We start from the raw sequence: 27727 nt of genomic DNA, 5'->3' as shown, positions 1-27727 counted from the left end.
ATACAGTGATTTTATTTCCACCTTCTCACAGTCCCCAAGTATCACATCTGGTAAGAATCTTCAATGCTATAAACACAAAAATATTTGGAAAGCATGTTACAAGACAGTAATATATATAACAGTTTGGCAGAATTTTACCCACTCTAGTAGTTCACACTCCCTCAAAAAGAAAAAAAGAACTTTACAATTCAAAAATAAGAGTTAGCTTTATTTAACATATGTTACATCTTAACACTTAAAATACCATGCTCTAGTTAAATATTCCATCAACAACACTGTATACAAATAAAATATTACACAAAATATATTTAAGAAAATGTTTTGGTCTTTGATCTGAACAATAAATAAAAACACAGGCACTTCTACACTGAGACAGGGAAGCAGTCACTACTCAGAATAATTTTGTATAAGCAATATGTGAAATATGGCAAGAACAGAATCCTGGAGTTTTTAAGCTGACAAATCACTCATGAAAAAGTCTGTAGCATCAATTTTTTTACTTAAAAGTTCAACAGTTACATATGCTTTCCTGGTATACATTGACAAACCATAAATACAGTATGGCTGCCAAAGTCAATTCAATTTTCAGTTGGCCACTATGGAATCATACTCATTATTTCCAAATACTAAAAACAGAAAATTATTATGCCACCCAGCAAACCAAACATAAGAAAAGCTAAACTTTCTCTTTATTATGACCATAAGACCATTAACAAGATAAACTGGATAAATGTCACACAGTGATTCTCACTTTGCAAAATTAACTAATTGGATTAACATAAGAAAATACTGGTGGGGTGGCAGGAATTTCAACATAATTCACTATTTCTGATAATTTTTAAAATGCACCCAAATTTCATGAAAATAAACGTAATTTTGATTCTCAAAACCATTAAATCATGCATAACAAGCTTTTTTTACCTTAGCCAACAGAGGTTGATAAACATCTACACTGTGGATAATTCGACTATCACAATGGAAAGTAGGAATATTATCATGGAGGTAAAACAAGAACAACTTAAAATGGTCAAATTCCAGAAACATGATTTTAGATGAGAAGGGATCAAATTAGAAAATAATGACCATTAGTCAGCAGGAAGGATCAGAAGCAAATGCCCTGTGTTACCCATAAAAAATTATGATCTGCTTTCCCTCTTCAGAAAGTACATTGAAGGGCTTAGACGCCCTAAAATAGATACTACTTTTAAAGGCAATTTTTAAAGTTTGACGTAGAAATTATCCTAATGTAACAGAACACAACAGGGTTATGCCTTTCTATGCAAATTTTAGTTTGTATACATTTCAGCATTTTAAATGAGCATTTTGCAACCGAGACCAAATATCGATCATCTCTTGAGGTTTTCTACTATGTACTAACATCAAATCTAAATAGGAACAAATGTTATTTTTATTTTTCTCTTCTATATCAAATGTCTTGAAGCCTTTGTGTTTCTCTGGAACGAGGCCAAGTTTCTGAAGGCACATTCCAGTATACACATCATCGATGGGATAGAGAAGGACCTGGTCAGTCACATCATACAACCTCAGGGCCAAGTGGCCAGAGTACAGGAATCCACCTCCCCCCGCATAAGGCGGGTAGACGCCAGTGTAAACAACTTCTGGGATGTAGTACTTCAGTTTCTTATCCCGATGGGGTCCAGCATTGTGGATCACATCACCTATAAACAAATCTTTGGCTTTGTTCTTGGATAAGCTATTCAAGTAATTCAGGATGTGATGGGTATTCACAAAAACATCATCATCGCCCTTGAAAACAAACTCAGCATTTGGGCAGGATGTGCTCACCCACCTGAGAAAGAGCACTTCTTTGAGAGACAAGTTGAAGAAAGTGTCTCTGTAGTTCCACATGAGAATGTCTTGATGCTTTTCACTCTCAAATTTCAGCATATCTGAAAGGTCAGGATGGTTGTCCTCTGGGGGGGTCTGGCCCAGTAAAAAGACTCGCACTACTGTTTGGTTCCCCACGTTGGTTTCTCTGCCCCAAGATTCCCTAATTGCTTGCCTTCTAGCGAAATGTGGAGTGAGGGACTTAATCGCCAGCAATAAGAATGGTTTCTTTGCACACTTATCCGGCTGATCTATAAGCAATGAATAATTTCGACATCTCAAATACAGCAGAAAGTCTTTAAATCTGTCTGGCAAATTGTTGAAACCTGACACTACTGACATGACCCTCAGGTCAGGTTCACAATAATTCAGATGGCTTGTATTAGAAAACCCATATGCGTCGCCTGTCTGGTTGGCCAACATGTTCAAAATGGGATTGTACCTCCTGTTAAGCTTTTCTTGCTCTCTGTTCCAAAATGCTGCAGGAGGCTCATATATCTTCCAGAACTTTTCTTTGGGTATTATTACTTCCCCCTTCCCATTTTTTTCTTGGTTACTGCTTTTGGAGACTTCCACAATCAAATAAATGAAGACATTTACCATCATCAGGATACCCAACAACTTTATTCTTCGACGTCCAACACTCATTTCTCATATCTGGAATAAAAGGGAGGAGCACTGTATTAATTAGGTAATAATAATTTGTTCTTGCTCACAGATCTTCATTATGTCACTTGACTCTGTCTTTGTCTCCCCCAGAATAGTGGTTTTGAGCTGATTCTTGGCTTGTATTGCTTAGGTTCAAGTCATGGTCCCATTCTAGCTCTCTGACCATCAGGAAACTGTACTGAGCGTGCAAGTTCCCCAGCTATAAAATGGGGGTAACCCAGCTCCCTAGGATGATGATTCGGGCTGTCTGATTATACATGTCAAGTTTTTAAAACCAGTGCCCAGACCATAGCAAATGTTACATGATGGTTTATTAGATACTCCAAGGCTGAGATATACATTTATTAAATAACCTCACAGTTGTTTATACTTCCTCCCTTACAAAAATACAAATGAACTGTGCATTCTGTGCATTACAAACTGATCTGTCTACAACTCACAGTAACAAATACATTTTATATATTTAAATTGTGGTTGAGTATATATGTATATGCACACACAAATATATTTACGTGTGTGTTACAATGCGTATAGTTCCAAATATTTCACCAATTTTCTGTATTATTTTTTTATAAGTGGTAGTCCCAAACCCAAATTATTTTCCAATCCACCATCTTACACATGAGGAAAACAACTCAGAGAGATTAAGATACTCGCCCAGGGTTGCAGGGCTAAGAGAAAGTAGAGGTAAGAGGAGATACTAAACACACATAGTATTCACCATTAAGATAAAAAAGGATCAACAGGCTAATGCCATCTTTATTCCAATAGTCCAAAGCTGATGATAACCCAAACCATCAACAGGAAAATGAACAATCGTGCCATTCATATTCATACAGTGGAACACCCCACAATAAAAGGAAAACTTCCTACAAGCAACATTACACCATGAGCCTAAGGCACTCTAAATTCAATTATGTTAGATTTAGGCCTCAAAACTGAAAGTGATGGGGGTATACTACAGAAGGGATTACAGAAATATACTACACACAACTTGATGTGAGTGGGGGTTTAACAGCTGTGTACACTGTCAAAATTCAATTGTATACTTCAGACCTTCGATGTTTATAGCAAAAATGAAAGTAAAAATGAAATTTTTGTGAAATCCAAATTTCATGAATAGGTTTCAAAAGTCATGAATAAATTTCCAGACCTGGGCAACAGAAGAAAGAGTACAAATGAATTGCTAGGGCTTTATTTCACTCCAGAATTCTAACACTATTGAAAAGGTGTACCTGTACAACAACCATTTAGATAAGCTTCATATTAAAAGACAACCCCCGAACATTGAATGGCAATAGAGAATGAAGGATCTTCTATCCAGTTAACATTATGACTGGGAATTTTTCATTAGCAAAGAATCCCAAGGAAATATGACCAGGTTCTGTGCATTATATTACTTGATATAGTAAATAGGTGTCGTTGCTTTGATTCTCACTTTATACCTCAGAAAACCTATTTTAAGAACTATGGTAAGGGCAGAGCTGGAATCCCAGCCAAAGCAAAGAGGCTCCATGGCCACCATGTCTAAAGCAAACCATTCTTCTCCAACCTCTAGAATAAAGTGTGTGTTTAATCAGGGGTAGTGTTTACTTTTTTTTTTTTTTTTAAATACAAGAGGATTTTTTTTTTAAGTTCATGTGGTTTTAACAAATAGTCCTAAGGTATCTGCCATGCTGAGAATGCTGTTAAGTTATTGTGCTGACCAGCCTAGATAAGATGGAGAGGCATTCACAAATTATTTTGTGTCTCTTAAAGTCTGTCCAGCATATCCTCATCTAATTGCTTCTATTTACCACTGCTAAATAGCTTCAGTTATAGTCATATAAGTAAAAGATGTTTGTTTAAAACACCTGCCCCTACCCTATAACGCCACTCACCCAAAGCCTTTGCTAATCCAAAGGAGATGATAAAAGTATGGAGGGGTGAGCTCTCAGTTCATTTAAACAAGCAGACTCACACCATCAGCCTATTTCTCACCTTACTTATCAACCACTATTCACTTACATCCTTCAACAACCTCACTGCTGAGCTACCAAGCAAGGGTCTTCTTAAACTTCCTTCAAAGAAGACAGTAAAAAACCAAAAGACATTTCTCACGCCTCAATTACAGTTTCAAAGGATCCCAAGTTACACACAACTGATTAATTCAAAACATCCATACCCAAGTCTAGGGTAAACACCCTCCTTAGTCAGCCACTTTCAACTGAACTTCTGAGCAAATCAAAGGTGGTAAAGGTATCTTCAGCAATCTAAGTCCTATGTGTGTTACTTGCAAGGGCAAGAGAGCACAAATGGACATGTAGGATATATTTGTATGGGTGTCTGGTTCAGTTAGAGAGTTAAGCATCTTTTTAGAAAATAAATCATATGGTTTAGGAGTTCTCTTGTTTTGGGTTTTTGCTTTCCAGATATTAGACAAAAACACTTTCTGAAAACAAAAGATTCTTTCTAACCTGGGATGACTAACCTAATGCTAATGTGGCCAGAAGGTCAAGTATCAGATCTGCAGTGTGAACAGAGTGACAGGAAGGCAATGAGGAAAGATATGATGCATGGAGAAATAAGGAAAAAGGCCTGGCAGGGCACTCGGGAGAAAATACCACATGCTATGAACAGCTAGCTCCTTGGTTCAAATTTTCAACTCAGAAAATTATTCCTAAGATTCTAAGGTAAAGAGAATAGCTTAGGGAAGAAAAAAGGAAGCACACTACTTTACATAGCAGGTGGTAAATATCTAAGTTAATTTTTCTAGGAAACAATTAAGGATGAATATGTGAGATGATTCCAGAAATATGCGCTGGATTGCTCCCTGTTATAAGGCAAGGCTATGGATATCTGAATTCTAGACAGAACAGTCTGAAGTGATGGTTTGACATGTCTATCAGAGAAAAACAGTTCTCCTTAGGGTAATACATTACCCTAATACATTTGCCCATCCCAACCAAGACTTCCAATATCATTGACTATATTTATTTCCTTGGTTAAGACCCAGCCTGAGCCGCCCATTATCTTGGCCAAGGGGGGCTTTAAGGCTCTCATGGAACCATCCTCACCTTATATGTGCTCAAGAATGCCAGGCTGAAGAGCACATTCCTGCCTGTTGGTCATTTGAGCCCCCTACCAGTGAGGAAAATGGAGGCTCAGATTTTTGAAGAGCTGCCTAAATGTTACGTAAACCTGACAAAGTTGAGATGACACAGGCTACTGACGTCCAATTCAAAGCTCTCTGGAGCTCTCTTTCTACAAGACACAGTCACTTTTTTGTAACCTGGTCCAGGTCAACAGTGACATCTCAAGTGCTGACTTAAGTCTGAAAAGATGTAAGGTATGTGGTCATGGAACATTCACTAGTTAGACTCTCCAAAGAAGGGGAAATCTGAACAGCTAGAAGCAACTAGCTCCCCCTTCTAAGAATAAGCCAACTGTCCTTAAGTACAAATTCCCAAACACATAGCTTAGACTCTTACCACTCCTTGTTAACAGGTCTTTCTTCTAAACCAAGATTCTCAATTATACACTCCTATCAGGTTTAAATGTTATTTATTTGTGACCTGGGCACAGTCCCTCTTATGAGAACGGTGAATTTGGCAGACACAAGAAACCACAGTTCATGGAAAGGAGAGTTAAGCAGCGGCCCTTACAACAATATCTGTGGGAAAAAAACTGAGTATCTAGCTAACTATTTCCTTTGCAGACATAAAACCAATTCCATCCATACCCTTTTCTGAGCAGGAAGTTATACATTACTTAAAAAGAATTTGCATAAGCTTATTTCAAACCTGGAAGATGTTCTATAACCCTCACTTCAAAACATACTTTTTTATTATAACACAAACAAAATCCCATATGCAAACAAAGAAGAACGTGAGCATTTCATCTTGTGCTTGGGAGTAAAATCTTCCTAACCAAGACTGAGCAGTTTGGAAGTTTCTAAATCAACTTCAGTTGATTTTGTATATTTATCAAAAAATAATTTGCAATTAAAATATTTGGAAAGACAAGACTATCGGTTAGTTAAAAGTGGATTATAAAGCAGTGCAGATGCTGTAACTAAATTATGTGAAAACTCAGACAAAAGACCACACAAGATCAAAACTGGCTTGATCTGACAGTGTTGAATGCTGCTATCCCATCTTTGAATAGCCTCTGCTGCTCACATCCGGACTCTCTGGAATGGGAACGAGGAACACATCAGGCAAAAACCCTAACTCTGGGTTCCCATTTCTGCAGCACAAATCACTGCCTGTGTCAGAGCCTCCCATTCCTTCTAGATACCCCCCCATCACTCTACAGAACCCCACAATGTTCAGCAGAAGCTGTCACAACAGCCATCCTATGTCACCCGCACAACTTCCCTAGGTCCCATGCTGTCTGAAGTCAGCTATTAGAAAAAACTCCTAAAAATAAAATATGAACACATCTGCTTTAACACTCAGTTACCATTCACTCTGTGCCAAGCACCAGCAGTCCTATACAGACAGAAGTGATTTAATCTGCTCCAGGGAACACAGCCAGTAAATGACAGGTTTCAAAACTAGCCAGTCAGCTTGAGTCTCAAGTTTTAATCCCTGTCACTACTGAACGCTGCCACAGGATTATGACTAAATGAGTTAAGGGGACACTTGTGGGTTTTTTGTTTGTTTGTTTGTTTGTTTTATTTTCATTAAAAATTTCAAAGTTTTATATTTATTAAAAAAAAAAAAACAAAAACTACCATGAGTCCAAGTCAGATATGAAAGGCAGAATGATATCATAAGTAATGTCTACTGAATAATTCAACTAAGTTCCAGGCAAAATGCCTCACACTTCATTTCCTAATATGCAGTCCAAACCATCCCAATGTCTCATTCATGGACACGGGACTGACAAGACTACTGAACTGAAATATCCTAAAAGGACCCCTGTTGGTTCTAAAAGGCCTATGAAGACTAAAGCCAAGTGTTGGCCTGAACACAATGTGACATGGCCATCAATGGCCACAGGACTTCCCTCCCCCCCCCCCCCCCCCAACATACAGACAAGGACTAACACCCCCTCTCCCCCCCCCCAGGACTCTGATAGGTTAGGTAGGTGGCCACAAATAGCTCATGGGGCAGAACCAACAGCCACACCCAAGCCCAACTGCCCTGCACTCTCCCCCAGCTAAGATTAAGGATAATAAAAAGGTAGAAGCCTCCTGTAACCATGAAATAAAATGACCTTCTGGCCCACTCCCCACCACTACCTCCAAGGCACTGAGACTGGAAACCCAAGCTCCTGGTTTGAATACAGGTATCTGAGCAAGCAGGCTCCAGGTCAAAGGTGTGGGGGGGGAGAGGTGGGGGGATACAGAGGTGTCCTACTTTAATCTCCACAAAAACTGGGTGCACAAATCCTCAGAGAAAAGATTTCAAGTCTGCCACCATATCACAGGGGTGAAAGGTGGGGGGAATGTTTACTCTTTGGAGAATTGGACATCATTTGCTTAGTCTCCCCCTCCCCCCAACTGTCCAGGAGCCTGGCAAAAATTGCTTTCCTAAATCCTTACCATCCAGGCTTCTCCAAGCTGTTACCTGGTCCCTGCCAGCCCTTTCCAGGTTCTGTTCAGATAAATAGAGACAAGGACAATTTGCAGCTAAATAAATGGCTCTGGGAGAGAGAACAGAATTCATGGCAGATAGTGAGGCTGTCCCCGTGTGAGGGAAGCAGCTCAGTGGGGCCAGAAGAACTGGACCATTCCTAGAGCTTATTTCTTAAAAGGAACAAAAAGCCTGGCTAGGCTTTTGCTGGGGCTGGGAAATGGGAGCCCCAGGACTCTCCCCCTGCCCTCCCCTAGAGGCTGGCACCAAAGAGGGAACATTTGTCTGGCTCTGCTTTCACGGGACAACTACCAGCTAATTTCAAGGAATTAGGTTCATAGTCATTAGTAGTGCCCTTCATGTTCAAAATTAAAAGGGAAATGTACATATAATGAATCTATTCACCTACACAATCCCACAGGCGACATTATACATCAAAGTATCTGGCAGGACATGTTCTGGTCCCAGTTGATTACAATTCCCTGAAAGCCCAAGGTGGGTGATTTTCTCAAGTGGTATTTGTCATTTAAAACACAATCAATCATTACAAAGGAAAAAAAAGCAATCACTAAGTTTATTCTCCAGATAACCACATGTAGAACTTTTAGAAAAGGAGACAGGAAAGAAGAGAATTTAGCAAAGAATGACAAGGAATTAACACAACCAGAAGACATCTTGCCCCTGCCTTCATTAAAAATGAAAATCTTTAATATCTTTAGTGCAAAGACTGTGCAATTAAAAAACAAAGTTGGGAAGCGTTCGAGTCTAGAGAAGACATGCCAGCTCCATTTTCACTTTGGAAGGCCAGCCTGGTATCCGGAGTCAGACCACAGTTAAATTCTGGTCATGCTCCCTACTAGCTATGGGACATTAGGTAAGTTATTAGAGCTTTCCAAGCCTTGGTTTCCTATTATTTGTTAAAAGGCGGTGATATAATCTATCACATCGCTTTCTGTCTACCACATATTAGGCATTCAAATTCTACTTCAGGAGTTGATTCCTCCACCAAACACTTAGCATGTTCCTCAAAATTTCTTACTCATTGGCCTTTTAGAAATTTACTCTTTCTCAAAGGCCTTTACCATTAACATTAACATTGCTTTTAACATTGCCTGCAAAAGGATCACACAGTTAACTCTAGGCATCAGCTTCAAAATGCCCTGTCCTTCCCAGGCTCTTTCGCAGTGGATAAACTCCCTAGGCATCTGGGAGCAACCCAAGCATTACCTTGCTTGGTTTACTTCTGCCTGCTCACCACATTCAACCAGGAGCCAAAAGTTTATATTCTCACCTCCCTAACTTCACCTGTACCTCATCTTCCTCTATTTCCATGAAGTGCTGCAACTGGGGTACTGCAGGAGCCTAAATATCTCATTTCCCTACCCTGCTCCTTAATATGCACCGTTCTCCAGCTATTCTGTCCTCTCTTCAGTACCCGACACTTCTTCCCCCAGTTTGATCAGACCACCACACACAGTTACTGCTTCCTCAAAGACTAACTCTATATTGTCTTCTAGAACTCCTCTCCATCCTCAGACCTCAAACTCAGGGTCTCATTGCCTCTTTGCCTCTCCTAAGAGACCTGTCCAAGCTTCACCCCAGCCTAAACAAAAGAAGCCTCATTCTGCCAATTTTCTCATATGCAAGCCCCCTGTTCCCAGCCAGGCCCCTTTATGATGGCTTGTGCTTCTCTTCATGCCCCCTCCAGCCACCTTCATCTCCATACCACACACACTCCAACTTCAAGCCACAGTGGACTTGTTCCTCTTCCAGAGAGTTCCAGCTTCTCTAAGGTATCTGCGGGGTGCCGTCTGTCCTTGCCCGTCCTCTCCCGGAGAGCTTCTACGCCTGCCAATCACCTCCAGTGTTACCTCTGGCTGAAGCCCCACCTCCCAAACCTTAGGTTATCCTCACCTGCCCGTGATTGTCTACACCTGCCCATCTTCAGCGCTCAAGATCTTTAGCCTGTATACATTACCCCAGCTCAGGGCACCTGAGAGTCAATTGGCATCTGCTCAGTGAACAGATGTGATGATCATCTGGTCCAGTTCACTGAAGATGGCGAGGTATTCAGGAAAAATAGATTGATTAAATAAGCATAACTTTCCTCCCAAAGAAGATGACACGAGACAATCATATTCGTGCTGGTAAGTCACACATATATTTATAAAAAGTCGTTTCACTTTCTGAAGTATTAAAATACAATAGAAATTAGAAGTAAAGTAAAGGAGTTTCTAGATTTACGGGACCTAAGAGTTTCTGAAACAGTCCATTTTATATCTGGGAAAGTGGGGGCAGGATATGAAGAGGTAAACTGGAGTAGGAAATATAGCCGAGCCCCTCATTTCCCAGTCAGTCCAGAACTACCAAAGGCATTGACTGAAGCTGCTCTGTGTGCAATACAGCTAAGGGGGAGTCAGAGGTGCTTCCAGATGAGGATTCATCCCCACTCCTGTAGTAGCCCAAGTCAACACCCTTCCCATATCTTCATATCCGGTGAGGGGAGGTCCTCCAGCAATTGTTAAAACCACATAAAGCCATGACAGTAGAGGGGCAAAATGAACGTGTTCAAGTGAGGCCAGGTCCCTAGAAAATTTAGAGCATCTATTTATTTAATGTGGGAAATCATTTCAGAAAAGAAATGTATGCAGGCAGTCACTTCCTGAGGAGCTTAGGTGTTTTGGAAACCCCTGTTAAGCACCCTTGATAAATATTTTCACACTAATCCTAAGGACCTATAAACAAACAACTAACTGTATTCTGGCAATCTCTCAACCAGGCTTCAGAGAAATCCTTTCATTTCCCTCTGCTTCATCCTTCTGTTTGCTTAGTTCTGGATTACATGATACGTATTTTATTCAATGTGGACCCAACCAGGAAGCTGAAACCACACAAGAATTTAAGCAGGGAAGCTTAATATAAAGAATTTGATAACTGAGTAACTGTAAAAATGAAACAGAATTCCAAATGAAACAGCATTCCCTGCAGCAGATAAACAGTAGCCCCCAAAAGGACAAATGTGAAAGGGGGAAGTCAGAGCTTGCTGAATTTCTGGATGGCAGAAAAGTCCTACGTGCCCAGGCCAAAGAAGCCAGATGCCACTGCAGGCACAGAGTGGAGTACACAATATTCCCCCAGGAGGGCTACGGGAAACAAACTGCCACTGGACAGGCAAAAGGAATGAGGTTCAGCAGAGTCATGTACCCACAGGAAGTCAGGGTGCTGCTGGGACCTCCCTCTGCAAAAGCTTAGCATGCACAGTATGGCTGAGCCTAGAGCAGTTGAGGGCTCAGGATGAAGTAAGCTGGGAGATCATCTCACTAGATAACCAGGACCCTGGGCTCTGGTGTGCACACACAGCAAGTGAGGAGAGGGAGAAGGGAGGCAGTGACCTGGCTAGGCACAGGCTCTCCATTCCACCGCTGCCATCAGAGCTGGAGAAAGCACAGAGCAGCCAAATGTTGGAGAAAGCTGTGCCTGGCAGGCACCTGGGAGTACAAGAAGAGCAGACTCTCCAGAATCTAGCCTGGAGGCGCACACACTCAAAGCAGGAACCCAAGAACAGGAAGGAAATTCCTCCTGCAAGTTCTTCAGAGCCTTCAACTTAACAGAAGGCAAAGGAAAAATGTCTGACAAACCCACTTCCATTTTCAAGTATCAGTCAACAAAGGGTAAATTTGATGTTAAGACGCAACCTTCAAAAATGGCACAAATCCCCGATATCTGTGTCATCAATCTGAAGTCAAATCCCACCACAAACCTTTTTGTGTGTGGCGTTAGGGGGAAAGGGTCCAAAGCATGGGTTCTGTACATGAACTGAGACACAGGCAACAAACACATGATGATGGTTCATTTATCAGCAACAGGACACAAGACAGGAACTGTCTTGTGGAACCTGAAACGGAAGATTTCAGAAATGTAGGGAGAAGTGGGGAGGCAAGAGATGACATGGGGTGCGGTGTCTGCAAGCAGCTGACAGCTGTCGATAAGCAGGTGAGTTCTGGACAGAGCAGGCTGGAGATCTGGTGGGCCCCCAGGGCCACTCCAAAGGGGGTGAGCCATGTCTCTATCCAAGTTTACAACGGCCCAGATTATAGGAATGTGTTTCTCCTATAGTCAGTCCTTCTATTAAAAAAAAAGTGACTAAATCATGCAGAAATATGAAATAAAGAGCAAAAGAATTCTAAATTGGATCTTTATGTTAACTACAAACACAGCTGACTTGTGTTTACTGAGATTTAAGTTTGATAAAGCAGACTCAGCTCTTAGAGACTGGAAGGTGGGGGACAGGCTAGAGCAGTCTGTCTTCTATCATTGTATCTCTAATGTACTATTGACAGGAGACGGGTGTTTGATCTGGCTTATCAATCACCAATCCCATGAGTTGTTTCTGATTTTCCTGATGATCAACTCTAATGAACAGGCTCATGTGTGCATCTTTTTCATTGTCTTTCTCCTTTGGAAAAATTGCAAAGACTATAACCAACTTATGTATCCTCCCCTTCAATCTTCCTGCCAAAACAGAAAGGCACACTAAAGTATTCTCTTTGTACACTCAAGAGCAATCCACCTTGACTGTGGATACTGCGCCCCCTTTTCATCTTTTCCACAAAGGGAACAAATCCTACTTTGATTTGCACTGTAATTCTTCTCAAGCCCTTTGCTCACTTTTCTGTCAGGATGTTCTCATATCATTTAACCTTCACCAGCTGAAAAATGTGAAGCAATTTTGGTCTGAGGCCCAGGTGGAAGCTGCTATGGACCTTGGACCCGGACTCTAAACCCAGGTAAAAACTCAGTTTTGCTATGCAACTTTATTTCTCAAGAGATTCAAGAATTCCCAACTGACGCTGCACTTGTGATATCCAAAAGAAGGAAGTAGTTTCAATTTTTTTTTTAAATCAATAGGAATAATGTAGAAAAAAATCCCCTGTTGGGAGCCATTCACAGATTTAAGGGTGGAGAGAGAGAGAGGGAGAGGGAGGGAGGAAGAGAGAAAGAGAGAGAGAGAGAGACTAAGAGTATGGGACTAGCAGGGGCTTAAACTGGCCTAATCACGGAACATGGTCAGGCAAACCAGTCACAGCTGCTTACATAGAGAGAATGCTGCTCACTTCCCTTCTCCCTCCCTGTTTTAGTCAACACCACAGCCTAAAGACAAAGTAAACCAAATATAATCCTCTGATCTGCTGAGGGTCAGGGAATGTGATCAAAGAACAAGTGTTGGCTACAAGCACTCTGCTTCGCCCTTGTGTTTTCTCCATACCATGCATAGCCATTCCATGCACACACAGCTACCAACTTCATTACCAGAAAGAAGCTACAAGGTCTTTTCCAGAGCCTTACAGATCAACTACTTCAATCATTCCATTGACATAGCTGGAAACACCAAAGCACAGGAAGGAACAGAGCCTTGCCCAAGGGCGAGAGGGAAGAGAAACAGGATGGCAGAACCAGCAGGGAGATCACTAGAGGCAGTCTTTTCTCACAGACCATGGCTTCAATCCGAGACCATAAACAAAAACCCATATGCCTATTAGCACTACCTCCCGGTACCTTTCCTGACTTCACCAGATCCCCTCACTGGATGGGTGTGTTTTTATTACTCTCCCCTTACTGTTACAACACCTCACACACATTAATGTGACTTAACACACCTTGTTGTTAACAAGATTGGCACACCAACAAGACATGAGGACCTCAAGACTGGGCCACACTCATTTCTGTATCTCTAGTGTCTGCCTTTAAGATAATTTATTGATTGTCAACAAATATGAGGACAAAAGGACCCAGACTAAGTAAAGGAAAATTTTTATTCTTTTAAATCTTTGACTGGGAGGGCGTCCTCCTGCCCTTCCTTGACCCTTGGCTGTTGTTTTACAGATCCAAGACTCTCAGAAGCGGTAAGCCTTTCCTTCAATGCCTTGCCCCTCAGGACGGCATTACTCTGTATGCAGAACATCATCTAAAAACATCTCTCAGGAAACAGTCACATAAGATTAAATAAATCTGTAAACAAATATAGGCCCAAGGGATGGAGACAGGAGAGGAAGAAGGCAATTAAAAATTAATAAAAACATATAAGCATAAATTACAGCACTGGATAAGAAACAGAACCCATTATATGAATTATCAAACTGACCTGCACAAATGCTTCTGGAAATAAGCAGGCCATTCGCCAGTGACAGGTTGGCCATCTTGGTGAGCAGGTAATTTGGTACGTGCTTTGTTGGCTACTAATATCTACAGGCACATATACCAAGAAGCTGGAGAAATCAACTAAGAATACTTTTATACAAGTATTGGAAAGAGACCATTGTCATTTTCAAAGAAAAAATGCATAAAAGTTAAATTCAAAACTAATTAATAAAATTAAAAGTTAACTCCTCAAAATTTTAAGAATGACTTTCAAAATCACATCATTCCCCATAATTTATTTATATGGATTGGAGTAAATGACCTTAAACAGGAGAAGAAAATTTTATTTTAAAATAATCATTTTAATGGCAAGCACTTGGGAAGCTAAATCGAGTCTGGCATTGAGAGTCACCAATGTCACTTCCAACAGGTAACTGATAAAAATAACCATTACCCTTCCCGATTCTATTAAATTATATTTCACAATTCTTGTCCCCAAGAGTTGGCGAGCATTTCCACCTAACTCTTGGAAAGTATACATTTGTCTTTCTTTCAAAATAAAAATGTAACCTTCCCACATCAAGAAAATATTGCTTGAACATACTGTAAGTTAGGGTTGTACATAGCATATTAAAATCTTTTGTAACATCAAAAGATATTTAAATTAATACCAACTGATGTTCACTGTGCTTATCTTAGGCAATTTCATAAATTGCTTGGAAGTCTGGATTTCTTGGCTGTTAGAATGAAGGTTTCCAATGAGACATTTTCTTAAAAAGCATTTGCCCTCGGTTACAATGACAACAAGGAGCATAAGACACTGCGGCCTTAGGTTCTAGGACTACTCTATTTAACACTGTGTGTTCTCTTAAAGGAACAGCCCTAAGATAATTGCCTGCAACACTCCTCTAAAAACACAACTGAAGCATCACAGAAAGTTCTGAAGAATTGGCATGAATGGATTTTTGAGAGACGCATTACAATAAAAGGAAAAAATCAGTCTGATACTTGAAAAGTAGAGGGAGGGAAAAAATAAGTGAAGAAACAGGATGGAATGCAGGGACATTTCTCTTAACAAGTTAACAACTCCATGCCCAGCCCCCATCCATTCATTGAGAGCTTGTCCGTGTGCCTGGAAACCTGCCCAAGGCCCAACTGGATACACACTCATGTGAAATGATTACTGAGGTATCCTCACTTTACAGTTCAGTAGTAAACTGCTCCCAGAATTCAGAAGGGTGGAGTCCAACCCCCCTCTGCCAATCTCTGTGAAGGGCTTGGAGCTATGTGGATGGCCAGCTGAGATGGAAGGCAGGTAGTGCTGGTTTCATGAAGTGCTCTCGCACAAAGACCTAGATCCAGGGGAGGACTCTCCAAGTGCTCTCTCAGAGGCCTCCCTGGAACCAACACCCCGTAAGAAGAGCTGTCCTTCACACACACATTTGAAGCTGGATTCTCCCTGCCAGCATCCTTGAAGGTTCAAGTTCAAATTCTCCTGCATCTTCAGTCCCCTAGCATGTTATATTTAATCCTTTTCTCCTGGCATTCAGGATTCCTCAAAACTGGAGCCCCTCAAAAGGACTATCAGTGCTAACCTCTCCTGAGGAGCATGTCTCTCAACAAAGGACTTCTTTATCCCTCTCCAGAAGAGAAAAAGGAAGCACATGCAGAATCCCAGCGTGCACAGCCCCAGTTCTCCTGCACAAATGTGAAATTCCCAGGAACAAATCACCATCTTCAGCCAAGCACAAACAGTACTTCTGTGTGTTGGCTGCTCTGCCAGTCTACAGGAAGAAGAGCAAGGCTTACAGAAGGATGTACCTTCAGTTGGAAGAAGCATTAAAAGCACCTGAATCAAGATGAATGGTTAACAGTTTAGATTAAAAAAAAAATACCAAGAACTGGTAAACCACCCCATCAATGCTTCCTACCCCAACGGTCAACCTTTAGGAAGGATGGAAATGCCTTATGCCACGGGCGCAATGACTTTGAGGTGAAAGCACCACAGCCTCAGAGTGCCAAGCCCTGCTGTCCTCACACATACTGAGTCTCCTGTTAAACTGGGCTCCTGCTGGAATGCCACCTTTTCTCCAGAGTCGGGGACCAGCTTCGTCCCAAAAGACAACTTTTCTTTTAAAGATTTATTTGTGCATACAGAACTGGGGTACAGGCCAGAGGTGCAGGGGCAGTGAGAGGCTTCACCAGAGCCAGAGTGGGGAACAGAACAGGCCGACTGATTAAATACACTGCTGAGGGGAGCAGCGGGCGGGTCAGGAGAGGTCTGCTGCACCTTTTGGGTCACCTGCAGGACAGGGATCAAACTCCCACTGAAGCAGCTGCAGCCAGCTTGCAGTGCTGCAGTTTTACCAGCTGAGCCACCATGAGGGCCAAAAAAGACAACTCTTCTATTGACAGGTGACCCTCAGGTGCCAACTTCAAAATGGAGAACCAAACAAGCAAAATGTGCTCCCTCTCCAATTTCTCAGATTTCTTTTCAGTCTCTTCTCCCTTTCTCAAATGTTGGCTAAATTTCAACAAGTTTAAGGTGCTTAAGGATTGTTGTTTTTAAGTTTTAGGCTTTTTAAAAATATTAAAATAAATCATGTAGATTTAAAGTATATATGCCCCAAACAGTTACATTTTTGGCCATTTAGCCAAATGTTCCTTTGACAGGGGTGGTTGTTCATGCAAGACTTATATTTTTGTATTTACCAAGGGATAAAATAGTAACATGCTTTCTCTGGCCACCTGCCAAGAAAAATTTATGTTGCCAAAATAAAAGAGAACATGTTGTTTGCTCAATATATGGGCACACTACTCTTAACCAGTTTAAATCACCTCCATGTTACCTGTGTCTGTGAAATTACCTTCCTATTTTATAGGTGATGGTCCACATGAAACTATCAGGGTCTTGGCAATCCCTCTGTCCCTACCCTCTGCCCCACTTTTTTCCTTTTTTTAAGATTTTTTAAAAATTCATTTATGCACACAGAACTGGGTATGTATAGGCCAGAGGTACAGTGGCAGTGAGAGGACTGGCCAGAGACAGAGTGGGGAGCAGTGAGCGAGACAGAAGAGGTCTGCAGTACCAGGTGGACCCCCAGGGTGCAGTGCTGTGCTCCAACCCACTGTGCCACCTGGGAGGACCTTCTGTCCTGCTTTCTGTGGATCTCATCAGTCACACAGCTTCTCTCTCTACAACGCTGGCTCCCACACCTGAGGTCCAGTAAGGAACTTTGCTTTCTCACAGTGAATGGTGTCTCCACACCCTCCTGATTATGCCTGGAGTCAGGCTGAAAATGGGAGGCCATCATTCAGAGTCAGGAAGATGGCCACCTGAGGCTTTATATAATTCTTTGCATCTGCACTTGTTTAAAATTTTCCATTATGGAGTCTCCCTCGTGGAGCAAGGGGTTAAGTCTCAGAGCTATCAAGTTATTGCCAGCCATTGCAACATGAATTTCATACCCCCATGAATCTCATCCCTGCCAAGGAAGTGACCCACACGGTGTAGCAGACCTCCCCTGTCTTGCCTTGTGCTCCCCTCAGCAGTGCATTCGAGTACATCTGCCTGTTCTGCTCCCCACTGCTGTCCCTGGTGAGTCCTCTTACCCCCTGCACTTGTGGCTTACACCCCAGTTCTTGTATGCATAAATAAATAAATAAATCTTTCAAATTTTTTCCCTTATAAGGAATTTTTAAAAGAAGATCCATTAAGACCTTGAAGGAAAAAAATTCAAAAGAGGAATCATTTTAATCTAGAGTATTTGTAGGAGATATGTAGTTCATTTAAATAATTTCCTACGCGGTGAAGGGAAGAGAAATGTAAAATGGCTGCATCTAATTTACCTGAAAGCTACACAAGTTCTTTATAAACAAGCTTCAAATTCAGCCATAAAATAACAAATATGAGTAAGTATCTTTCACTTAAATGTTTAGAAAGGTGGTATTTGTAACAAACCTACTTTTTTGGCCCTTTCACTGTTAAACAACAGATATGATTCTAAAAACATCACCAAGGCTTCCCACTGAACAAGCCACAGTCACATTTTAAGGGTTTGTGTTCGTTTTTTCGGCACAAGCCCTGATCAGGACTCCAAGAGAGTCCATTCGGACGTAAGTACTTTTCAAAGAAAATGACCCCATCAAAGTTCTAAAGCACAAATGATAAATCATAGCAAGTTTTGGCACACAGAAGTAATCTTACTGGGAGGGTGACACTTCTATATTCATGACTACATTGGATTCAAACAATAAACACATGAGCTGGTTGTGCAGATTTTTTTTCTACTTTGCTGGGTGGGTGGGGAGGGAACAGAAGCTAAAAGGGTTGCCTAGTTACAAAGATATTTTGTGTCTGCTCTGGGACCAAAATCTACTTCAAGTTCTTCACATGGACCCTCCCCTTTTCATTAAGCCACTTCCAGTCCCCACAAAGTTACTTTTCCCTGTGACAGCCCTTCCTGCACCCCGGGCATCCTGTAGTAATGGAGAACTCCACTTTCCCCTCTTTTTCCAGCTCCCCCTCTCCGGTGGCTCCAGAGATAGGCTCCTGGGTTCCAGATCAACTGGGAGGACGCATCAGTTAACTTGTACCTCTCTCTCTTTCCCTGAGTTGTTCCTTTTTTTCTCTTGTAAATAAACCCATTATTGACCTTTTTGTGTATGTTGTGCACACACGGGTTAGGACCACAGACAGGCAACACGATCCACATTGGGCTGCCCTGTGACAGTTCCATTCCTTATCATGCCCCTTCAACATTCTGTCTCCTTCGCCCTCTAGAACCTTTAGTACTACGCTTCCCAGGGTACTGAACAATGCTGGGCACCCCCTCTATCCAAAGCTCCAGACTCTTCTCTATTTCCTGGTTCTCTTGCATCTGGGCAGCCTTTCCCCCTGAAACCATCCACCAAAATGTCTGTTTTTCCATAGTCTGGAATTCAAGTCCATTGTCAGGTCTTCCTCACCCCACATTGGCTCCTAGACTCTTAAGACTACAACTGCACTATTGTTCCACATGTTAAAAAAATGTCCAGATTAACCTGACTATGTAGTTCACCTCCTACTCACCTCCCTGAGTTTCCAAATCCCATCCCACCCACATCAGTCTTTTAAAAACATTTTTTTAACATTTTAAAAGGACAGGTTTATTAGGAAAAGGAAAGAAGCCCAGGCTAGCACAGACACAAGCAGGCTGAAAGCACTGCCCACATGAGTCTTTTTATCTCTCATTTCCTTTCAGTCTTACCATTACTGGCCTAGTTGAGTCCCTCACTCCAGGCCCCTACACCCTAGACTAATTAAGTGACCAAATTTAACATGGATCAAGCACCTAATTAAAGCAAGCAGTGCTTAAAACAACGAAAAGTAGTTATATGGTCAATGAACATGATACTGGTAAGTAAGCACTTAGAGGAAACAAAGCACAGCACAGAGGGTGGGTGTAAGGATGGTTGGTAAAAGACCCTCTTTTCAGATGGGGTGTGGGAGAGTGAAAGAACTCCAGTCTAACTGAAGATCAATACAGACACAGTGAATAGTGCTGGGGAACAGGGAAAAGAGGAGAGATCACCGATAAGTAATGCAAGATTTTTGGCTTTACTTTGAGGGAGACAGGGTGTCAATGCAGAATACTAAGTAAAGAAGTTATATTAATACTAGTTATATTAATACTAGTTTTTAAAGATTTCACAGACTGTTGTGAAGCAGGAAGGCTGTCAGGAGTCCATAAAGTGCCTAAGATCAGACGTGCTTCTCCTTTACCTCTCTAGCTCAGGCGCCTCTTCCCAAACACAACTGTTCCAGGGCAACCCGATGTAAACTGGGTTGTCTGTCTGTGGGTCCTCACCCACACGCTTAAAATTTAATTGCACTGTAGGCACACACAAAAAGGGTCAATAATGGGCTTACTTACAAAAGGGGAAAGGAAAAGGAACAACCCAAGGAAAGAGAGAAAGAGAGAGATACAAGTTAACTAGAACACATCCTACCAGCTCTGCTGACTTGGAACTCTAATATACTGATAGCTCACCAAGAACCACTGGGGGAGGGGGAGGGGAGGGGGGGAGGAGGAGAAAGAGACTAACATGGCTCCCTTATATCTGCCCCCCAAAAGTCCCAGAATGTCTGCTTAGCTCTGCCCTCGAGTCCTTGCAGTTCTCTCCTTGGTGCTGCTGGGAGTTGTAGTTCCCAATCACTGGAGTAGGGGGTAGAGTCCAGAAAACTGGAGTAGGGGGTGAAGTCCACAGAACTCAGCAGAGTTCCTTCAGGACATCATTTCCCCCTAACAAAACCATCACCACATCCTCTTGAGAACTTTCCCTGGCTCCAGGTAATCTCCAAAACGTCAAGTACCACCTCTTTGCACGGTCATCAAGGCTGCACTGTGTGTCCCATTATCCCTTCTCCTGAGAACCCTGGCCTCCAAACTCAGAATCACAAGCTGTTTTCTCTGACACACCATCACAAGGCTGCAATCCCCTGACCTTCTCTGTCCCTGAAATCTTTATTCATCCCTTAGGAAGGCTTTCTTGGCTGCCCCCCAACAGTGAACTTTGTTTACACCTCTACAGTAATCTTTCATCAGTTTCCAGGTAGTTTCTATTAGACTGCTAACTCTTAGAGGTCAAGAATTCTGCCTGACCCATCTAGGTACACACCGGAGGGCCAAGCACAGCATTCGGCAAACCTTAAGTGCTTAATAAATGCATGCTGGTTAAGTGAACAAATTGCTCATTTCATTACATAATCCTCAGATCTTGAAAATGGGGGAGGATTTTGGGATGAGGGGGCACGATTATAAGGACAAGTTTCTCTCCTTCACAGATGTGATCTGGAAGCCACAGCATTCCTAAAAAGCAGTTACATGCAGGAGCAATACTATTGGGTGTGCATATAAAAGTAGGTCTTCAAAGCCTCCTGCCCTTTCTGCCAGTTAGCTTTCAAAGCAAACTCATAAATCTGTTTAAATTTGCCTAACGTGTTGGCAAATGTGTTCTTCCAAAATTTATTCTAGAATTTATTCTACAGATTCACAGAAAGGTACCTAGAAGGAATCAAACCAAATTCACAGTAGTGACAATATTAAAATGATGGAATTAATTTATTTCCCTTTCCTTATCTTGATTACCCACCCAAATTTTATTTAAAAAAAAAAGTTTATCAGTACACACATAAGTACTGTTCACATATTTTAAAGATGGCTCCTGGGCCTCCCTGGGGACACAGAACTAAAGTCTCAGTGCTATCAAGCTATCACCAGCCACTGTGGCATGAGTTAAATCTCACCCAGGGAACTGACTCATATGGCACAGCAGACCTCTCCTGTCTTACCAGCTGCTCCCCTCAGCAGTGGATTTCAGTGGATCCACCTGTACTGCTCCCCACTCTGTTTCTGGTGAATCCTCTCATCTCCAGCACTGTGGATCTATAGTTCTTGTATGCATAAATAAATTTAAAAATAAATCTTAAAAAAAAAATGGCTCTGGGGGGAGGGAAATGCACTGGACAATGGTGATGGCACACTGATGAGTTGGTGATGGGAAGCCCAAGGAGATTACAACTGAGATGGAAAAATGTACAAAATTTATGTAAAAATAAACTATTATTTAAAAAAAAAAAGATCCAAAAACATATAGTATCATAGTCTAGGAGCATAAAAACTGAAAATGTTTTAAATGACTTTCTGAAGCATGCAATTAACGAATGGCCCTGTGTTTTTACTGCTGAAATAATTCCTTCCCAAAACACAAAGCAGTAAATACTTTATTGTTCAGGGCATCCCGAGCACTTATTCTTAACTAAACGTGTTGATGGGTTTTATATATAAACTGTCATCACTGTACTGTCTGCTACACATGTTCATGTCACACAAGTACTGGAGCTCTGAAGGGAACATTTCAATAACTACAATTTCACGACACAGAGGAAATGTCAATTAAAAATAGGGAATTGGGGTCCTCCCTGGTGGTCCAACGGGTTAAAGTGCAGCACTGCAAGCTGGCTACAGCTGCCTCAGGTGCAGATTTCGGCGTCTGCCCCAGAGGTGACCCACATGGTGCCACAGACCTCTCCAGTCTAGCCCGCTGCTCCCCTCAGCAGTGTACTTTGTTTCTGCCTGTTCTGCTCCTCGCTCTGTTTCTGGTGAATCCTCTCACCGCCACTGCACCTCTGGCCTGTGTCCCAGTTCTGTATGTATAAATAAGTAAAAAAAAAAGGGGGGGGGGATAGGCTACCAACAAATGATACAGCTCAACCAAGCCAATGCCACTTCACTGAAGTATTCGATCGACAAAAATTTTGCTTCCAAGTTTCAGTAAAATGTCTACATAATTTTCACAATGAAATAACATTTAAAAACAGAAGATTTAGTTGCTTTAGTTGTCACCTTTTTTTTTTTTAAGATTTATTTATTTGTGCTTACAGAACTGGGGTACAGGCCAGAGGATCAGGGGGGGTGAGAGGCTTCACCAGAGACAGAGTGGGGAGCAGAAAAGGCAGAAACAAAGTATACTGCTGAGGGGAGCAGTGGGCGGGTCAGGAGAGGTCTGCCATGCCATGTGGTCACCTCCGCGACAGGCTGGAATTGAACTCATGCGGAAGTGGCTTTTAGCTTCTTAATGCTGTGCTTTAATCCGCTGCTCCACCAGGGAGGGCAGCTTTAGTTATCACCTTTTTAAAGAAATAAAAGGGGATGAAGAAACTGCATTGCACATCTGGCAGAGAGGTTATCACATTGATTTTCTTAGCAAAACTGAAACAGGGCTTTATCGTCCCTACTTCACTATGAGGAAACCAAGGTTCAGAGAAGTTAGTAACTTGCTCACGACCAACATGGCAAACAAAGGAGCTCAAGGGGCCCTCCCTGGGGGCGCAGGAGGTTAAATCACAGCACTGAGAAGCTTAAGCCACTTCCACATGAGTTCGATCCTACCTACCCGGAGGTGATCCACATGGCATGGCAGACCTCTCTGACCCGCCCGCTGCTCCCCTCAGCAGTGCACTTCATTGATCTGCCTGTTCTGCTCCCCACTCTGTTTCTGGTGAATCCTCTCACCCTCCACATCTCTGGCCTGTACCCCAGTTCTGTATGAATTAATAAATCTTAAAAAAAAAAAAAAAGGAGCTCAAGTGGGATTCAATTTCACAAAGACTGCACATTGTATAATGCGCAATCCACTTATATGAAGTTCAAAACCAATACAGGAGGCTATGAATTATCTAAAATGATAAAGTCAGAAGAATGGTTTCCTCTAGATGATGGATACTGACTACAAATGAGTACAGACACATTTCGAGGCATAGAATGTTAATTTTTTGATCTAGGTGGTGGACATACAGATGAGCTACATATTGGTATTAGGGCATTTCACAAACTTTCACTATGGGCTACAGCAAAGAAAAGAAAAGCCTCATACAATCAACTCCAAATTCATGTTTTTAACCACCAAACCACCACAGTCACTATGACAGAACCTGGTCACACTCTGGAATTGATTTCCTTAGATAATCAGTTTTTACACACATTCTGGTAAGCAAGGTACAGCTTAATCTTACCAGATGAAAACAACGGAACTTCGGAACAATAAACTTGTTTCTAAATGCCATAGAAGGAAAAGCAGAAAGTATCAATTTCCTGTCTAACTGGAAATTTCCCCCAGTAGCCACATCAGAACAAAAAAGCAATTATAAATCCTACTCAAAACAATATTTATAGAAAACAATACGTAGAGTTTTCTATGGAAATACCCAAAACTAAATATTACACAAAATATTATAAATTTATCTCCAATGTTCAATCTCAAAAGAAGTTTAAACTTGTTTCCAAAAATATAAGACAAAACCAATGATGGTCAAAGAGCATAAAACTGATAGAAGGAACTAAAGACAATGAGCACAAAGTCTCACCTAACAAACAGAAAACACAATACAGTGACTTTCTAGGAGTAAAGTGAGTGTGCTCTTTGTGCCTTAATAACAAATTCCCAATTAAGTAACAGGTTCTTCTTACCTAAGTTTCGTTCCCACTAGCAGTCTCATCACCAGCAAGTGATGATGAAATCATTACATCAGTTCTCTCAATGACTTACCCCACACATATATGCACCTCTTATGCAAACAGTAATTGCCTCTCCAGAGAGAGGAATTTATTCATCCAACAATTTGGAGACATATTTGGCTAGTACCTAGTAACAGTTATCCCACCTTGAGGGTAACTAGGGGACAGGGACAGGAGTCAGCTGGATCCACACCTGTGCTGTCTTCTTCACTGGGAGCTTTCTACAATGCAGTCAGGAAAAACTTCCAAATTATCTGAACCCAGTTTCAAAGTTTAACATTCTAAATACATTTTAAAAATAAAATAAACAGGCAACTCATTGAAATGTTTTTGTTGCCTCTGGGCAGTTTGCATATAATACCAAAAGACCTTTGTGAGAAATTTTCAGCATGGTGATTTCTGTACTATCTTTCAGTATGTTTCTGTATTATCATTCAGTATGTAGCTGTAGCAACAGATTACATAATACAATGTTATCCAGTAGCTAAAACCTCAATGATATAGAGGTAATATTTGCATTTGTTAACTTTCAGTTTTTAACAAAATAAAACTATCCCAAGAAACTGAGTCAAATACTGTGATAATTTAGAATTAAAAGTACTGACCCAATAGATTAAGAATAGAATGTGTGTCAGATACTTTGTTTTGGGTCAGCATCCTTAGTTTCTAAACAAGAAAACCTGGCATCGCTGCAAAATATGGACTCAACTTTTTCCCGCACAACTGAAAAAGCTCTATCCAGAACACTTTAACTTTTATACCAACAATGAATAATGTAAACAAAAATGAAGACTTTTTTGTATTCCCATTCTTTTCTTAATGTGAAAGTCACACATTAAAAACACTACAGTGAAAAACCATGAATTATCATTTCTACTTCCTGTTTTTAGCAAAATTTTAGTATCTTATAATCAGAGAAATGACCACTTATTGGCCTTTTGACTAAGATCAAGTGTAGAATCAAAGAAATGTAATTGTTTCTTAAAGACAAGAAAAATCCTCAAAACTACTACTAGTCATCTATATACTCAGCTCTTCTTCATCAGAAACCTGGAATTGTAATATTTACAAGTAAATTATGTTAATATTCCTCCAAAGATTACCTCATTCTCAGATTTTAAAAATTTATCTGCATCTGCCAAATTTGGCTGATCTCAGTCTGGGGCAAATCTAAACAGTCCCCACAGGGTTACTGTTTTAGGTAAGGGAAGTTGTTCGGGAGGAACTTCTATATCGATTACACAATGATCAACACTTACTTAAGCACTTCTTAAATCCCATAATGCAGAACTAGGAATTTGGGAAACATTATCCTATTTGTCCTTAAAAACGATATTGCTGAAAAGACATTTGCATCCTCAAAACAAGAATACTGAAATGAGGCTGGGATGAAAAATATGTTGCCCAAGGTCACTGTACATGATGCAGCAGACTCAAGAGCAATTAACAGCGAGAGTGGTAACTCTTTCATGGAGAAACAAACGTTTATCATACACATGCAGTCTACACAAAGAACTAAATGAAGAGTAGTGAGCCCCTGCTGCAGAAAGAATCCCAGTGGAAACCGTAATGTTCCAAACTAAAAACGTAATTTTACAGAAGCTAAAAGCCAGGCAGAGGACAAAGATTTCCTGAAGTAGAGTTCTATAGGGCTGCTTCACTTCCCTGTTTTTAAAATCTAATCTGGTTTAAGAGTGCAGGGACTCTATGTAGCACTCAAATTCCACCAGGCTTAATAACCTTTATGAAAAAGAAACAGAGCAGGAACTAGGACGGCTGGTGGGGGCGGTGGGGGTGGGGGGAGGAGAAGGGATGGCCCAGAGCTGTCCTCTTCGAGTTTGCAGTCAAAAACCGCAGCGACCAAGAGCCCGCACAATATACTCCCTCCCCCGCGCTGGGCTTAACTCTGGTCCTCCCATCCCACCCACTTCCAGCTCCCAGTCCCGGCCCAGTTGGTCACCTTGCTAACCATCCCACCACCTCTGAGGTACAATTACACTGTAAGAATCTGTTATAACTAGTAGAAGCCTGTATTCATCCACTGGCACACGAACTAAAATCTACAGCAAGGTTCCAACAAGCGAGGAGCAGGAGAATATGGTCTAAATGTTCTAAATCATCTTCTACGAAGTTGGGGAGGTTCGAGGTTGGGGGGGGGGGTGTGACAAAGAGAAACATACCATCTCCTGTTTTAGAGAGGAGTCTCCATGTAATCTCATTCAGGTTATAAATTAACGCATTATTTTCAGAGTTTTCACGCTGTGACTTTTCTGGGGAGTCTCGTGAATTGTGCCTCCCCTCTAAAAGTGGAGACAGCAGGTTTTGTGTCTATTGGGACAAGAGTATAAACTGTCTTAGCCTGGAAATTAAGGTGACTCGGTTTTGTTAACCGAAAAAGGATCTGTCTGCCATCCCCGCGGCTGACAGAACTTGCACCCACAGTCCTCACAGGTACCCCGGTGCAGGTGCTCCCACGCCCATCCTGCCTGCTAAGTATTCCGCGGTGGACGGCAGTAAGCTCCACGCAACACCCACCCTTCCCCCTCGCCAGGTGCAGACAAAATAAGTCTAGTTAATCATTCAACGAGGGCAGTGTGGAATATTTCTTTAGAGGTCAAAGCGAAACGTTCTCCCTAAGTTTTGCTGAAACCAGTCCTTGGGGACCCGGAGGTGGCAATGGCAGGCGGGTGGGGGTGGGGAACAGCTGCCGGCGGCTCTTGGGCTCAAAAAACACCTGATCTCCCCATGCGGCACCGGAGACCAGCGCAGTGCGGGGAAGGGAGAGGGTTACCCGGGCGCGAAAGCAAAATCATGAGCAGCCCCCTCCCCAAAATGCAGGAGCAACCCAGATGAGATCACGCCGGGCCCCAGACGCCTCTTCCCAAAACCTGCATCTCTCCCCGCGGGTTTCCCCGGAAGTTGGGGTGTAGCGGGGAGGAGGCTGTTCCCCGCTCGAGGGGTGATGGGATGGGCGAAGAGTGTTAAACGGGGCAAGAAACTGAAAAGACACGCTGAGGCCGGTTTCCTCCTTTTCCTCTAAGGTAAGTAAGATGGGGGTGGGGGGGTGCCCAATGCGGCAGAAACCAACAGGAACGGTAGCGTCCGCCCGGGCGCAGCAACCCTCGAGGGACGGGTTTGGGGTGCAGGGAGCGCGGCCCGGGAGCCGTGGGGTAGTCAGGTGGGGGGGCGAGGGAACACTGAGGCGAACGGGTGCTCCGTCGCCCGGGCCTCACCTTGTCCGGGAGCAGCTCCTGCTCGGCGGGGCGAGGGGCGGTAGACCGCGGCCGCATCCACGTCCCGGCCGCTTGGCGCGGCTCAGCCCGGCGACCGCCGCCGTTCACGCTCCATGCGTTGCGGTGGCGACGGGCGGCGGGGTGGCGGCGGTGGCGGGCACGGCTCGGGCTCTACTGCTCTCCGGCACTTGTTGCCGCCGCGGCCGCTGCGCCTCACTCC

The 27727-nt window shown here is 42.3% G+C and overlaps 1 protein-coding gene across 1 annotated transcript; it reads right to left on the bottom strand.

The window, feature by feature from the left end:
• On the bottom strand, nt 1-27727 carry B3GNT2 (UDP-GlcNAc:betaGal beta-1,3-N-acetylglucosaminyltransferase 2). Its single transcript, XM_012731600.1, has 2 exons — nt 27508-27727; nt 1-2505 (listed from the first exon to the last, which is right to left on the bottom strand). Exon 2 carries the CDS (start codon nt 2494-2496, stop codon nt 1303-1305), a length of 1194 nt encoding a protein of 397 aa, XP_012587054.1. The 5' UTR covers nt 2497-2505; nt 27508-27727; the 3' UTR covers nt 1-1302.

Source organism: Condylura cristata, unplaced genomic scaffold (genome assembly GCF_000260355.1).
Source record: "Condylura cristata isolate star-nosed mole 26May11 unplaced genomic scaffold, ConCri1.0 scaffold00031, whole genome shotgun sequence".
NCBI classification, from domain to species: Eukaryota; Metazoa; Chordata; class Mammalia; order Eulipotyphla; family Talpidae; genus Condylura; species Condylura cristata.
The sequence above is the reverse complement of the archived record's forward strand: the minus strand, read 5'-3'. Positions and strand labels throughout refer to the sequence as shown.

Coding starts and splice junctions, on each gene's coding strand:
- B3GNT2 (XM_012731600.1), bottom strand. CDS start 2,496: ATGAGTGTTGGACGTCGAAGAATAAAGTTGTTGGGTATCCTGATGATG.